Below are 16,440 nucleotides of genomic sequence, written 5' to 3'. Positions count from 1 at the left end.
TTGCAAATCATGCTTCTGTGCAAATGCAAACTGGCACATAAGTTTGCCATTTGAAAAATTATTAATATACAACTCTTCATTGGAATGACTTTTACTGAGACCTCTGAGGTATCAGACAATTTATATTGTAAATTCTGTCAGGCAGCCCAGCTACCTTTTCTTCCCCTCAAAAGGCAGAAGTAAGGCAGGTGGATAGGCAGGCAGATTAATCACTGAGTCTAGGTTAACATGGATTTGAGGGCAAGGCTCTTTTCTTGAAATGCAAGACAGCACTAAAGTAGCTATTCTAGAAAAACATACCCTTTGGCTTTTGCCTATACTTTTCTTCTGTCCTAATAGTGATCAAGAACTAGTGTTACATATTAGTGAAAATTTCAAAGGAAAACAATCTAAATCAATTTAGGGGAAGAGAATTGGTCTGCATTGTATGCGGATGCCTAACACATTTATAATCTTCCAGTCCAATTGTCTAAGTAGTCTGAAGAACTCCCCAGGGTTATTCTGATACCACTCTCCTGTTCCCACAAATCCCCCACTCCAAGCACTGTGGATTCTTGCATAGCTTTTATATTGCCCTAAATAAAAACTTAAGGATAGCCACCTGGTGTAGTGATGTACCCCTGTATCTCACCTACTGGTAAGGCTGAGGCAGGAGCATTTCAAGTTTGAGGCCAGCCTGGGCAACTTAGCAAACCATTTTCTCAAAATAAAAATAAATAAAAAGGGCTGGAGATGTACCTCAGTGCTCCTTGGGGTCAATCTCCTATACTGCAAACAAAATAAAACACAACATAATAGCAATCAACCAATCAAAAAATCCAGTTGAAAACAACACAGTATACACACACACTACACACACGTATGTGTGTAGTGTGTGTATATATATATATGTATTTTTTTTTCCTTCACTGAGTTACATCTACAGCCTTTTAAAATTTTGAGACAGGGTCTCACTGAGTTACTCAGGCTGGGCTTGAATTTACAATCCTTCCTCCGGCCTCAGTGTCACAAATTTGGTACAGTATTACAGGCATGCCCCACCATGAGCAGCTTAATTTTTGATGCACAATATGAAACAATGTACTCTAGAAAATCTTAGTGACTTATTTCTATATGGGAAGTGGTGGAGGGGGGTAGGTGGAGAAAGAGAATGTGTATGCAGACAGGCTAACATTCATCTTGTACAGGGATGGAAAAAGAGTAACTCTAGACTTGAGCTGTCTAGTACCCTTTAACCGTGATGACTGTTAAAAGCGAACAACAGAAACCTCAGTTCCTGTGTCACACTAACATTCTGGGCACTCCTTAGCTAGTGGCTGCCATTTTGGATAGCATAGAGTATTTGTAGCACTGTAGAAGGTTCTGTTGGGCAGCATTGTTCTTGATGTTGACAAAAATTGATATTAAAAGGTCATTATAACTTTAAGGGTAACCCAGCAGAAGGGCAGATATAGTTTCAAAGAACATTAGAAGGAAAAAATTATATAAACAATTGACCCAATAAAAGGCTTTTAAAAAGGCAAAGAACCCAAATAACAAAACTATCAATCTAAGATAAAGTGAGAAATTCGAGATTATGTCTGCACATAAGGTAATCCCAAAGATGAGGTTAAATTCATGTGTTAAAAGACAAAAATAGGTAAGAAGACAAAATCCAGACATAAGAGACAAAGCTATAGCAAAGGAACCAAACTAGTAAAGATATAGGAGGCAAAGAGTAACAAAAAAAAGCTTGGTGCTTAGCCATCAGAACAAAAAATACGTACTTTTTGACCTAGTCATCATATTCTAGATATCTGTATCCAGGAATATTTGCACATGTACAAAATGATATATACGCATGGATCTTGACAGCAGCATTAGTAGTAATAGACTCTAAAAATGATTTCAACATTTTATCAATGGCAAACCAGGTCAATCAATTATGGGGCTAGAATGTAGCTTTTAAAAAGAATGAGTATATGAGAATAGCTGAACTGATACGAGACCATTTCTCACATGTATTAATAAAAAACAGAACGGAATGGAAACATGCCACCATTTGTGTAAAGAAAAATATGTCTACCTGAGTTTGCAGAGGCCAAAAATTATATGACACACGAAAATGAGAGAACAGAAAAAGTGACACTATCTCAGGAAGGGGAACTGGAAAGCTAAGGAATAGCTGAAGAAAACCTTTTTCACTGTATGTCATCTTCTTGCAACTGAATTTGTACTATGTGGATGCCTGTCCTAGTAAAAAAAAAACGGAGTGATAAAAAGCAAGCTTGGAAATTTTTAATAGCAGACAAAATAGAATTCAGTATGAAAAGCATTATATGAGGCAAAGGCAATTTTTAAAATTTGAAAAAAAGAATAGCTCACTAAAATCATGAATCTTTATGCGTGTTACAATAGCTTCAAAATATATAAAACAAGTACTCTGAGAAATGCAAAGAGAAACTGACAAATTCATAATTACAAGGTCTTGAGACAAAAATAACAGCTAACACTGAGCACTCTGCATGTGGCTGGCACTGTACTATGCACTTTTCATGCATTACCTAAGCTACAGAAAATGCTGGTAGTAACTCTGACAAGTCATACACACGTACCATAAATATTTTTGTACCCGATAAACAGAATATACTTTTTTCAAACACCTATGAGATATTCATTGAACACACATATTAAGCATCCACCCCCAAAGAACGGTAACAACAATAACCACTACCATAGCAAAAAAAGTTGGCAAGAGTACAGTGAAATGAACATTATTTTTGATTTGGCAACAGGTCTTTTGAAGAATAATTTGGCATTATGTATCAAAAGTCCATACTCCTTTACATAATAATTACCTTTTTGATAATCTATCCTTAAATAAATAATACAAAATATGGGAAGGAGGAATAAAGGGAACGTTAGGTATGGTGTAACTAGTTCACAGAATATTCACCATAAAATAACATTTATGAGGACTTTAACAGGAAAATGTGTGAAAGGTTCAAGGAAAAAAAGCAAGAAAAATACATTAACTTCTATATGTTGTATATAGCTGTAAAATAAACCTAAATCTTTAATGGCCATATCCTTTTATGGTAAAAGCAACCCCTGCAATTTCTATTTTTCACTTTAAGCAGCTTTGTATCTTCTTTTGAAACTTTCTGTTCCATCATTAGCCATGCAAGACATACATGTCTGCTGCAGCCTACACATCACTCTACAAAAGAGAACACATAGGGCCAAATGCATCAGAAGTTCCTAGGGTCCACTGCCAGGTGGCTTTTTTCTTCCATGCATTTTGCAACTACAATATAGCATAGTAATGTTACTTAGGTAAGGTAAATGTTCTTTAACTTGGGTGTGAACACTTGTTTCGGAATTTCAACAGTGGAGTCGAATTTGGTGTCTGCAGAGTCTAGGATGTAGCTGAGGACTGCACACTGCAAGGACTCTCAGACAAGGTGCACAGCTGAGCCTGCAATTTCTATCAGTTTTTATGTAAACTATTCCATCTACTTATTAATGCATAAAATTTGGCAGTTATTTTCAGGGGCAAAATAGAAGCAGTTTTGGGGTGGATAATCCCTTCATACTAAAATATTTTTTAAAAAATCTTTGGAATCAAACATTTATGTAAATATTCTTTTGAAAAAACAGGTCCAAAAGACTCAGCCTAGTTCAACTTTGAAACTGTATCAAGATTTAGGTCTACTTCATGCCAATGAGCTGCTCCTCAACAGGGGCTGGTTTTGCCTTTTGAGCAATAACAGCCACTATGTTGTGTACACAAGGGAACTGGATGGCATTGACAGAGTCTTTCTGATGGTTCTGAATTTTGGAGACTCAACACTGCTAAATCTACAGGAAATGAATTTAGGTCTTCCTACAAAACTGAGAGTAAGACTGAGTACCAATCCTGCCTCCCAACACAGTGAAGTTGACACGTCTGGCATTTCTCTGGAGGAGGGAGAAGGATTAATCCTTGAATACAACACGAAGAATCTCCTTCATCAGCAAACAGCATTCAGAGACAAATGTTTTATTTCCAATCGGGCCTGCTACTCCAGTGCCTTCAACATATTGTACAGTGTGTGCTAAGGACCTCTATGAAAGACATGGTGACCCTGGCACTCCTAACTAACTTCACATATAGCACGCTGCTGGGTAAACGTTATGAATAGTCACTAATTCCTCACTATTTCTGGCATTTAAATGTAACTGCATTAGGAAAGGTTCTTAGATGTTTAAAATAATAATAAAATGTTTAAAAGAAAACTGTTGCTTGGAGGAACTTGTAATGTAAATATTAGATAACATCAAAAAGATGATCAAAACACCACAGGACCCAAGATTACTCAAAAACTATACATTTCAATTTGAAGAATGTTCTTTCTCCTTAAAATGCAGTCACAGAAACTAGATGACTCACTGCCACAGTGACTAAAAATATTCACTAGCAAAGAGGAAGGACACTGACTGTAAACTGTTCAAAGAAAACCTTAGTACAATAGACAAAGTTTGGACTGGAGGGAGCCCTGGCACCCTCCTTGCCCCTGTCCATGTCCTTCCAAGGAGACAATCTGAAAACTCCCCAGGTTAAGGGCATGTGCTTCAGTGGAAGAGAACAGGACAAGCGAGTGAGATGCAGACTAGGTACAACTTGGATGGATAAGCAACTTTAAAGAAATTCTCTAATAACTTAAAATCTCACTTTTGTTAACCCAACTGGAAATAAGACTATGGAGTATTTCAGTGCATCTCCAAATCCCGGCTGAATGTAGCATTTCAGAATTTTAGATATTTCTTAAGATCCTCAAAAACACTGGTGCTGTCAAGTCCAAGTTCTTCATACAGGAATTTAATTTGAGCTGTAATCTAAAAGAAACACATTTTAAAATTAGATAGAAGGACTCTGTGGTATAATTTCAGTGTTTTAATTTTTTCACCTAACCCTGAAGTCAGTAGTTTATGGTAGGAGTTATTTTTATTTGGCACAAAAGCAGAAGGCTTCCAATAATGAAGATTTCTTTTTTTAATAGTGCTCCCTTATCAAGTATCCTTGACTGACTCTGTTGGGTCACTTCCCTTTCAGCATTGACATTTGTCAAAGAGTGGTATCGTACACCCTGCTACAACCATGGAAAAAGCTGAACACAATTCCATCTCTACTTGGGTAGGAGGGGACGGGGGAAGGGGATGACAACATACCTTTTTGTGAGAATCCTCAATCACATGATTTCCTCCAGGCTGAATATCTAAAATAACATTAGGGTTCTGATATCCTGAAAGAGGTAAATTAAAAAAACTCAGAGGTCTTTTTAAAGACTGAGTCCCATTTCTTCTCTGTTCTTTTTAATACCCTATTAAAAAATGTAGCAAATGAACAAGGGCAAAACCACCACCAACAACAACAACAAAGAGAGGGAAGGAGGGGCAGGCAGCACAAGATGGGAAAGCCAGAGGAGGACACTGGACCGAGGGGCTGTGGCATCACAAGAAGTTTGTGTCCTAGGAGGGAGGCGTTCCACTCAGGTGTGGAACCTGAGTCCTGTGCTCTGGAAACACCATGTATACCACTGGGTGGGAATAATAAGCAGAGCTGGGTACAGGCAGACTCTGATGGTAGGTGGTTCCCTCTTCCTGAACTCAAAGAGTATCTTGGCTTGCACTTTCAAGGGAAAAAGGAAGAGTTCTTATCTAATGAAAATTTCTAAAAGAAATTAATGCAAATAGTTTAGACACTTAAGTTCCAAAGCAAAAACCTAGAATCTTTTAGAGAGTCCCACAAATGTCTCAGTAAGTATTGTTAAATGAATGAATAACTGTTTGAGAGTACATCTCTTAAGTTACAGTTGATATTTAAATTTACATTTTTGTAACCTCTCAAAAGAAGTGACACAGTTATAGGTGTCTAGTTGTTAACTGGGTAGTCAACATTGGAAAACAAGTGTAAGTCTTAAATCATGGGTGGATGACTTGGTCTGAGCATGAACTGTATGGCTCTGAGCAGTATGTTGAGGGCTCAGTCTGTCAGCCATGTTCCCTGCATACTGATGGCCTCCTACCTTCGCCTGCGATCTTAGAATACTCCATGACAGCTTCCTTGAGCTTCTCTGTGTAGTTCACAATTCCTTTCAGAGGAACGCGTTCATCGTTTTCATAAGCTGTGATGTGAACTGAAGGATAATGCTAAAAGAAAAAGTTCACTTCTTACAGTCTCTTCTACAAAATCATGGAAAATAATCAACTCCAATTCCTCCCTCTACATGCTAGAAGTTTTTTTCTCATTGGATATTCTTGAATGAACCTCAGTATTACGGGACCAGACTACTTGTTATGTGGAATAGCCTTTTCTTGTCTAGAGAGATGGTACTTAATCTAATCTAGTAGTTAATGGTCAGAAACTATTGCCCTGAGGTTTTAATGGGAAACAGACCTGCAGCATAGACAGAGGTGGTGCTGAAAGATGTGTGGGCACCACAGGCAGAAACATCTGCAAAGCCCTGCTAACTCCCACCTCAGTTCAGGTAAGTATCCCTCTGCTTATCTTTTTTATCACTTCAGGATAGTGTGTTGTAATTGTCTTTTACTACCTGAGGTTTAATGTTTTCACAGGGACAGTAATGTTTTATGTAGCTCTTGTGTTTTTCATCAGATGAAGGATTTCCCCATTCTTCTAATTCTTCTAATGTCAGAGGAAGAGTAGTGTCCATCATGGTATTGAGAACATCCAAGAAAGGTGCCTAATAAAAAAAAGCCAAAGAAACTTGTATTTCAACCAAGAAGTTGGTAAGATAAGCTTCAGAAAAATGTTACAGATACACGTAGTGATATGAGAGGATACAGCTCAAGAAGCCACGTGGATTCCAAGAGCTAGACTAGATACTCAGTGTTAACCACAGCCAGTGATGTACAGCTGGCTTTTTAATGTGTTCAGCTCCTTAAATGACATATCTTCTAATTTCACAATTTTTGTTTTTAGTTTGGTCCCTTTTACATATAGTTTTTCTTATGTAAAATTAATAAACATTATCATTTCACACTTATTAGGATGGCTACTATATTAAAAAACAAAAACCAAAAAATATCAAGTGTTGGTGATTCTCTTGTAAGGAGAAACTGGATTCCATATGCACTGCTGAAGTGCAAACGGTGCAACCACTGTGGGAAAGACACGGTGGCTCCTCAACAAAATTAAACTTAGGTTCACCTTGAGATTCACAATTTCACTTTGTACATACTCAAAGGTACTGCAAGTAGGGTCTTGGAGACTCATTCTCAGCAACATTGTTAGGAGCCAAAAGATGGAAACAATCCAAGTGAATGAATAGGCAACATGTGGTATATACTTACAATGAAGTATTACTCAACTTGAAAAAGGAAATGAGATAATACCTGCTACAATACAGATGAGCCCCAAGGATATAGTTCAAGTGAAATAAGCCAGTGTCAAAAAGAGAAATCCTGAACTGGGAATGGTGGAGCTTATCTGTTATCTCAGCTAATCTAGAGGGGGAGGCAGGAGGATCACAAGTTCCAGGCTAGCGTGGGCACCTCAGCAAGACCCTGTCTCAGCAACAACAATGACAGGCTGTAGAATGCTTGGTTAGGATGCATAAGGCCCTAGGGTCAATCCCCAGTACTAGGAAAAAAGGATAAATTTTGTATGACTCTATCTGGGGGAGGTACCTCGAGTAGTCAAATTTATACAAACAGAAAGCACAGGGATGGTTTCCAGGGGCCAGGGAGAATGGAAATGGAGATTTGTTCCATGGGTACAGCATTTAAATTCAGCAGGATGAATATCGAAGTCTGGAGACTGCACAACAATATGAATGTACTTAGCACTACTGAATCATGCAATTAAAAATGGTTAAGATGATACATTTTATGTTATTTTAACGCAATTAAAAATTTTCAGCCAGGTGTGATGGCATACACTTGTAATCCCAGAACTCTGGGAGGCTGAGACAAGAGGATTCCAAATTTGACTCCACTATGGGCAAGTCAGTGAAACCCTACCTCAAAGTAAAAATTTGTATGTATGATATATTTTTGTTTTTCTGAGACAAGGTCTTGCAATGTGGCTTAGGCTGGCCTTGAACCCACTATGCAGTCCAGGCAGGCCTCAAACGTACTGTGGTCCTTCTGCCTCAGCCTCCCAAGTGCTCAGCTGACAGGCGTGGGCCACCAAAACAAAAAAATTTTAAAAGGGCTGCTACTATAGCTCAGTAAAAGGGCCTGGGTTCAACCCCTACTACCAAAAACAAACAACCAACCAACAACAAAAATTTTAAATGTGAAAAGTCCCCCCAACCTATAAACTCTACTTCACCAGTTAAAATTTTACATTGAAAATAATAATTGCTACTGAAGGAAATCTGGAAACTATCCACAGTAAAAGAAGAAAAACCCATTCATTGGGTCAAAACCAGTGTAGAAATATTTAGCAAAAAGGAGCCTGCTTTTTCATATAGCCTTACATTCTTCAGAGGGCATACTTTGTCTTGTGTTACTGTTAACCAGTTCTGGAGTGGGCATCTGTAGTACATCTTTTTGGCTGCCCAGCATCTGAGCTCCTTTTGTGTGTGGAGAAAATCAACTTTACGAAACAGCCTGCCTCTCCCTACCAAGATACCAGCTGCCAGTCTCTTTCTCAGCTTCTCTGCAGCTTAGGTGCAGCCACACAACCTTAGGTCTACCGAGCAGACACACAGGCTCCCAATGGGAATGGGAAGCTGGTGATTCAAAGAAGCTGACTGTGGAGAATCTGCAAAGGCCATAGCATGACAAAGCCAGTGTCTAGGTGCAGCACTGGAAGCATGCGGCGATCCACACTCCACAGAGCAGTGGTAGCTTTACTGGGCTGTTTCTGTTTTGCTGTGTAGCATTTGACTGGTTCTTAAGGTGTCCATTTTTACCTAATATCCTTTAATAAAAAAACCCCTTTTACTTAAATCAGTCAGGGTTTCTGCACTTGTAATTAAGAATTTTGACTCATGTGTGAATCCCCTATTGTTGGATATTAGGCTGTCTCTAATTCTCCACTATATAAAGCAACCCAGGACAAACACCCTTAGATATACACTTCTGATTATTTCCTTTCTAATTCTAAAGGTCAAGGTTGGTGTTCCATTTTTAAAATACTGTAAATGACTCTGCTATTATCACTGTGGATAGGTTTCTTCCCTTTAAAATTAGCTTTTCCATTTTTAAAAAGTAGATCTTCAGATTACGGCTATTTAATACCTATTTCCTTATTACAAACTCACAGTGTATACCCCTCACCCTCAAGAAACAAAGCAAAACAATTTACTCTTCCCATCTCAGTCATTATTTTCTAGAGTATCTAAACAGGAAGCAGGAGAGCAACAAGACGTAAAACCAACTGCTATAATGTAGCTTTACAATTTTGGATATTAGGAAAACACTATAGAACAATTTCAGAACAAGATACATTTCAATTAAAGTACAGGAAAACTATACCCAAAAAAACATTAAGAATGTAGTATCTAAAAAACCCTGCAGATCTAGGACTAAAAGCTGATGAGCAAGTAGTGTCAAACTGACGAGGAGTCACAATGTAATTTACTCGGGAGTCACAGCATATTCTACCCAACTTCTGGAATGGTAAGGCCTATATGCTTTATCTCTTTCCCACCAACTCTAAACGTTCTGACAAACAGAAAATGCTCAGTGGGAATAGCCATTAATCTTCCAGTGGAAATCCTTAAAAATTAGTAAAATACTGTTGGAATAATAAGGAAACAGTAGATAGTAATAGTAAAACAGTTTTAGAAGTTCTCCTAGAGCTACAATTCTGAACTTAAACTTGAAAGCTTTGTTACAGTCTTATGCTGTGGTAAAAACTGTTACACTTTTTTCTTCCCAGTGCAGCCTATGGCTTCACGCCTTCCCCATTCTGTAAACAGGAGAGACAGAGTATACTCACCTCTAAAGTCACAGCTCTCAGGAGCTCCGGATTAGAATTACACAGTGCTCCCACAAGCACCCCTCCAGCACTGAAAGCAGTCAGGCTTGTTAGACTTGGCTGAGAAAAGCCTTGGCCATGAAGCGTCTTAATGCAAGCCTCTAAGTCAGCAAGGCCATTGAGTTTTTTAGTTAGGCAGCCATCAGTGTGCCACTGGAGGCCTAGCTCACCACCTCCCCTGAAATTAAATGGCAAAAAAGTTTTAGTGGGGAAAAAATGATAATGACGTAGGTAGATGTCGATAAAGTAGCCCTGGAGGCCTGTTTTTGTATGGTCCTCAAGCCAAAAATTGTTTCCCTGTTTTTAAAGGTGGGGAGAAATTACAAGAAGGAATATGGACTGTAAAGCTTAAAATGTTTATTATCTTTTTACTTCAGAAAAATGTTTGCTATCCCCTGATAAAGACAATCAAAAATGAATTCAACCAACATGTCTTGAGTGCCTGCTCACTATTTATCAGGGACTAAGTGCAGACCCTAAAAATACAAATAAGAAAAAATTGCCATGGAGAAGATTTTAAGTTTCCTGAGGGCAAAAACATTAGTAAGTATTGTGGTTGCTGCTCTAATGCAAGTGTATGTGAAGTATTAGAGAAGCTGAGGAAAGACATCCCCCTGCCCATTAGGGATGCAGTGTGTATACATGAACCAGGAGCACTAATGCTTAAGGAGATGATGGGTAAGGTGAGTTGTGAAGGAAGAATACCCATTTCCTGATGGGCAAGGAAAGGGATGGCACCAAGACACAGATGAGACATAGTATGGGCGAGGGCAAGGAGGTGACACAGCATGTCATTTGGAAGGGTGTGGTAACAGATGCTGCTATGGAGATAAGTCAGATTATGAGTACTAGCTGAGGAAGGCAGACTTTGTTCTGGAGATGGGGAGGTAGAGGAGGATTTTAAGGAGAAAACAAAATTGTATTTGTGTCTTGAAAAAGCTAAAATAAAATGGAAGTTAGACTAGAAAAAATAGAGTGCAGCTTAAGAGGCTATTTAAGAAAAAAACCAAACTCAGGAGAATTCAATGGAAATGGTTATCTAAGTGCAGAGACTGATACATTTAAAAATCTTAAAAATTTATCCTTTTGCTCTTTGGATCAACTAATCTGTTAGTGAATCAAATTCCACCTGCACAGGTGGCCGGGGATTTAGCTCAGTGGTGCCTCACCTGCCTGGCAAGCGCAAGGTCGAGTTTGATCCCCAGTACTGCAAAAAAAAAAGAAAAAGAAAAGAGGCTTCTGTTCCCCAGTATATATTGTTATTCTAGATATCTGATACGTGTCACAATGTTCTAGAACTCATATGCCAGGTAAAATATTCTGACTTACCTAACATGGCAGTATGCTAGTATCCATCCATCGTCCACCAAGACCCGCCTCTCAGGTCTGAAATTCATTTTCAAATCCATTCCATAAGCTCCATATACATGTACCAAGAGAGGTTTCTTCTGCAAGTCTTCAGTGTCCGTTTTGTGAAAAATAGTCATTGGCACTAATTTTCCATCCTGGAAATGAATTACCATGCATGTAAAGTCTTTTAAAACAGTTTAACCTGTAATTTAAAACACACAGAAGTGTACTTCCCTCCTATGTTTTACTTATTGATGTTATACGTGAACTTCTTTTAAGACAATACAGTTATGGTCTCCAAATATACACCATTGTGATTGGTTTCAGCTCCCTTGCTCACCCACAGTATCAACCAGAAAACAGCAGCAAGAATGGCTTGAAAACGTTTTATTAAACATGGCTTTTCATAACAGTAAAGTGATTTTAAAAAGACTTCTTCACACAGCTGTAATCCCAGCACTTGGGAAGATTTGCTGTCAGTTTGAGGCCAGCCTGGGCTACACAGAAGTTCCAAGACTGGCCTGCACTACATAGTGAGAACCTGTTTCAAAAAACCAAAAAAACTTCATTACTCAGTATTATTGTAATTTCTTTTATTTTGGGTCAAAGAAAAATACCTACCAAGGCTGGACATCCTAGTATACAATTCCTCCTATGCCTAGGGTAGATACTGACATTTCTCATTTTTGCATGTTTACATATATGCTAAGAAGTTTTGCCAGCTCAATATTCTGCTTTCTAAAGTCACAATTCTCAACCATTCGGACCTGAAATATCTTACCAATTTTACTCATACTCACTCACATCCTTTTCCAAGACCTATTTAATTTTATTTAAAAAATTTTAAAATGGTTCAAGTGCATTTCATAAAATTTAACACTTAAGGGCTGGGGATTTAGCTCAGTGGCACCACACCTGCCTTGCAAGTGCAAGGTCCTAAGTTCAATCCCTGGTACAGAAGGAAAAAAAAGCAAAAAATTTAACACTTACATTGCCTCTAAGTTTAAGTATTTCCCACTGTAGCTAAAACTCATTAATTCCAGCTGCCTGAAACACAGCAGCCTCTAACATAATAAACATAATAAATGCAGACAACACAACTACCTTTTTCATAGAAAATGGGTGAAGTTTGTTCTTACTTTGCTTAAAGAAATTTTTTTAAAAAGCACTAGTTTACATATAAAATTAATATAACCAAATCACCCTAATTTTCCCATTTTCAAAACTTCATTTTGGGGCAATAAAATGACACACCAGAGTGTGTCTAATAGGAAGATATCCTCCTTTCATTTTTATCATACCCAGCTTTTTATAACAGCGAAAGTAAATTTTCACTTTTCAGTAAGATTTATTTTTATAAAACTTGATGTAAACTCATTTCTATAAAACAATCTTGGTCCTTTCATCCCTTGTCACTTCCCCAACCTCAATTACATAATCTGAAAAACCTGCTGGTTGAAACCTTGCGTAAAGCAAGAGGTAGAGACGATTGACAGTTAGTCCTGGGCTGGGCTACATCCCAGAGTTCAGCAGCAGCGCCGGAGGCCTTTGGGAAGGACAGCAGCTGCCATTTAGCAGTGCTTCCACCCTAATGCCTGAAGAACCCTTGGCTCTCCAAGGACTTCATTTAATTTTTCTGTCTGTGTTTGTGGTACAATAATTGCAACATTTTGGTACACTGGTATAATTCTGTTTGTAAAATTAAAACCCAAAAGTATACATTTTGACAACAACAAAATATGGAAGGTGAGAAGAGTAAATGGTTAAGTTATTTTTTTCTAAGAGATGTCGTAAACAGGAAGAAAACCCAGTAATTTAGACTTCATATATTTTGTATTTTGCATTTGTTCTAACAAGTATGTACTGCTTTTGGAATACAAAAGTAGTATTAATATTTGCTTAAAGATATTAAAAGAAAATCAAATAAAAGAAAAAATTTCATAAGGAAACATAACTCGTGTTGGTAACACTTGAAATTATTAGATACATGATATGCTAAGGTCTTAAAGTTCCTTCAATTCAAGACTATAGTTTATGTATTAGTTTATTCTCTAGTAGTACACATTTGTAAATTCTGTATATTCAGTATACCTGGAATATGGGTATCTGTTATTTCCTTCTCTGTTTCTCATCTCTCTATTCTCCCCACCAATCTCTACACAAATTCAGGGCCTCTGGAGAAAATGTGACTCCATGCCCCTTTTCCAGCTTACAGAGTCATCCTCGAGGCCCTACCTCAGTCAGCACTTTGTCAGAGAAGGCTTTCCTCATCTCTCCAGATTAGGTAAGGCCCCTCTGCCATGCTTCCACTGTAATTGGTTTGTTTTCTTTTGCATCAGTCAGTACACTAGTAATTACTTCAACTTCCGGCATCTTCCCCGATAGATTTAAGCTCCATGAGGGCGAGGACTGTATTAGTCTAGTTCACTCTAGTCAGCTTCTTACCATATCTTCATAATTTGTGCCATACGTGTATATATAACATTGACTATTTACATTTTTATTTAACTTTTAAAATTCAAAAATAAACAACACATGAAATGAAGGGCTTGACAGGCTAGCTGTAAGTCTTCTAATCCATGTTAAAATAAATGCCCGACTAGTCATGGCAAATAAAAAACCCATGTATTATTCCCTAAAATCATTTGGGTCTTATGCTGTGATATAAGGGCTCTATTTGGGAAAGTGGTTCTGATGCAATCACAGCATCTGTACAGTATCTAGCACAGCAGGCTTTTGATCAGTGGGAGCTGAAAGTAGACATTCCAAAGACTTACTTTGCTTTTGGCTTCTAGACGTAAAACACGACTAGTCTTTGTGATTGGGTCTTCATGCCCAGTTTCCTCAAAGAGTTTGCCTTCTGCAAACTTATACGTGTAATATTTTGGGGGTCGTATCGGAGAGCAAAGTTGAAAGGGGCAGTTCTTCGGGTCAGAATTTGTATCCATTATGAATCCACAGGCCCAAGGAGGGAGCTAAAGAAATAAAGTACTTATTTTCACTCTTTATCTATACACAATTAAATACCACTAATTAAGTTTCTGAGTATGGAATGTGGTTTACTTTCTATTAATACTTGATATATCATTTAAGGATTGCTTCATCACAAAAAAGTGTCTTTCTTGGGGCCTGGATTTCGCTCAGTGGTTCCCCCTCCTGCCTCGAAAGCACAAGGTCCTGAGTTGGATCCCCAGTACCAAAAAAAAAGTGTCTTTCAAGTAAGAAATAAAAACAACATTAATGACCAATAAAGTAAGAATCATTATAGGAAGAAGGCTTATCAGGAGTCTAGATTTACACGAAATCTTCTTTAATGTAAGTTTATTTTGGGTATAAATTTGGCTAATAAAATAACAAAATGATAAAGAATAAGGGTAAATGAAATAGTAATTCCAAAACTCAGCCACAGCTTCACGATCTCTGTTCTCACAGAACATAAAATCCCTCACATGTGTGTGTTTTGAATAATTTTCCCACCAGTCCTTAGCCTGCTGCCTGGACAGCCCAGTGATGACAGTTATTATTCCAGGGCTACAAACGGGCTCAGCAGCACTAAAGCATTTACAATTTGTTTCTAACTTTAGCTTCCAGGCTAACCATTGTGCAGAACAAAAACCTTTCCAGGCACATCTACTCTCAGAGACTTACAGCTATTATGCCTAAGATTCTTAACTTTAAGAAAAAAGGAAAGGAATCAAAATTTATTCTCTCAGAGCAGCAGGGTCCAGCTTCAAGCCTTCCACTAACATCCCGCTTACACCTTTTAAAGAACTCTGGTAAGCAGGTTGACAGAGTGTTAGAAGAGGTACCAAGAATCAGAACATTAAAAGAAAATTGCCTTTCTTTTCCTGAGTAATTGTAGAAAGGGCAAATTCCTTAGAAAATCAGAGGTCTTGGCACAGCAACATCACTGGCAGGCATGACTGGAAAGGGGAGGTGGGGGATGTGCACATGAAGAGCACACTATTCAGCCCGAAGCAGTGGCAGCCAAAGACTTCATGTTCAACAAGCACATTTCTTCTAATTAAACCAAAGAATCTATTTTTGCCCAACACTAATAATGAGACCCGTTTGCAATGTCTCTCTGAGTTCCCGACTTATTCTTCTCAGACTGGGGATTATTTTAAACCTGTTAAAAGTAGGTGCCAGAGTGAAAGTACTAGGACAGTTTCCATATGACCCATGTAGTAAGTGTCTTAGCTTTAGGCCAACTGGCTCCAGTAGGTCAAAAAGTCTTTTGGGTATTTTTCTAAAAGGAATGGCACCAAGACTGAAGTTTTATTCACAACCAAAACATTCCAAGGCTGTGGAACTTTTTACTTTATCCAGCTGATGCAGAAATAAGTATTAACTATCTCAAGGATATTATGCACCACATTTCCTACTGAGAGAAGCCTACAGTATATCTGTGATGTATTAATGGACAGCACTCAAAGATAAGCTAGCTGAACAGGCAGACATTTCTTAGATACCAGATAGAAACAGGTTTGGCTCTAGCATTTTACCAGCAAACTACAGTGATTTTATTGAAAGAATGACTAAGACATAACATGCTGAAAGAAAATGAGCCTGTGTATATAGGCTGATAATTCTTCCAAATAAAATCGATGTCAAGCACAGAGTAATCAAAAAACCCCTCAATTTGCTTAAAATAAATATTTTAACCAATTACATAGCTTCTTTTGCCAGGGAAAAGTGCTTCCAGAAAACACTGATATGTTAACCGAGGATAGGAAGCAAGAATAGGAAGAGTTTTACATTTCCATTGCTGAGATTGAGTTTAAAATAATATTTTACTCAAGTGCTCACTAGGCAGAGATGTTACAGACAGAATTACCCTATAACCCACTTACTGCATGGTTAAAGATTTTCTTTGAATACAGCACTGTCTGTGGTTATTAATCAGTGCTATACACTTTCATAAAATGGGTCTAATCTATAAAATTCCCTTTAAGTGGTGCCCAGTATATAATGTAATATCTAACTCCACTTGATGATGACATAACAACATTACATAAGGCATAACACGCCTGAGAAGGGTCATGAAAGGAAGAGACAGGGCATATTGAATAAAGACATCTTTTAATAGGAGTTAAAACAACAGAAATTGAATATAT

General features: G+C 37.9%; 2 protein-coding genes across 8 annotated transcripts in view; one reads left to right on the top strand and one right to left on the bottom strand.

Annotated features, from left to right (window-relative positions):
- Slc3a1 (solute carrier family 3 member 1) overlaps positions 1-4,257 on the top strand; it is a 33,629-nt gene extending 29,372 nt beyond the window's left edge. Inside the window, exon 10 of the mRNA XM_013070211.3 lies at positions 3,640-4,257. Within this exon, the coding sequence (XP_012925665.3) occupies positions 3,640-4,080 (441 nt within the window). The 3' untranslated portion in view covers positions 4,081-4,257. The remainder of the gene's footprint in view (positions 1-3,639) is intronic.
- Prepl (prolyl endopeptidase like) overlaps positions 2,263-16,440 on the bottom strand; it is a 34,415-nt gene continuing 20,237 nt past the window's right edge. For all 7 annotated transcript variants that reach the window (XM_004839381.4, XM_004839387.4, XM_004839382.4 and 4 more), the window contains 7 exons: positions 14,101-14,298; positions 11,303-11,478; positions 9,935-10,151; positions 6,576-6,725; positions 6,048-6,171; positions 5,191-5,264; positions 2,263-4,857 (listed from right to left, as the gene is read on the bottom strand). In XM_004839381.4, coding sequence (XP_004839438.2) covers positions 4,768-4,857; positions 5,191-5,264; positions 6,048-6,171; positions 6,576-6,725; positions 9,935-10,151; positions 11,303-11,478; positions 14,101-14,298 — 1,029 coding nt within the window. In that variant the 3' untranslated portion in view covers positions 2,263-4,767. The remainder of the gene's footprint in view (positions 4,858-5,190; positions 5,265-6,047; positions 6,172-6,575; positions 6,726-9,934; positions 10,152-11,302; positions 11,479-14,100; positions 14,299-16,440) is intronic.

The sequence above is a fragment of the Heterocephalus glaber genome, unplaced genomic scaffold (genome assembly GCF_053883595.1).
Source record: "Heterocephalus glaber isolate CG9 unplaced genomic scaffold, H.glaber_assembly_v1.0 deba00001457, whole genome shotgun sequence".
NCBI lineage: Eukaryota > Metazoa > Chordata > Mammalia > Rodentia > Bathyergidae > Heterocephalus > Heterocephalus glaber.
This window is presented reverse-complemented; position numbering and strand designations above follow the sequence as displayed.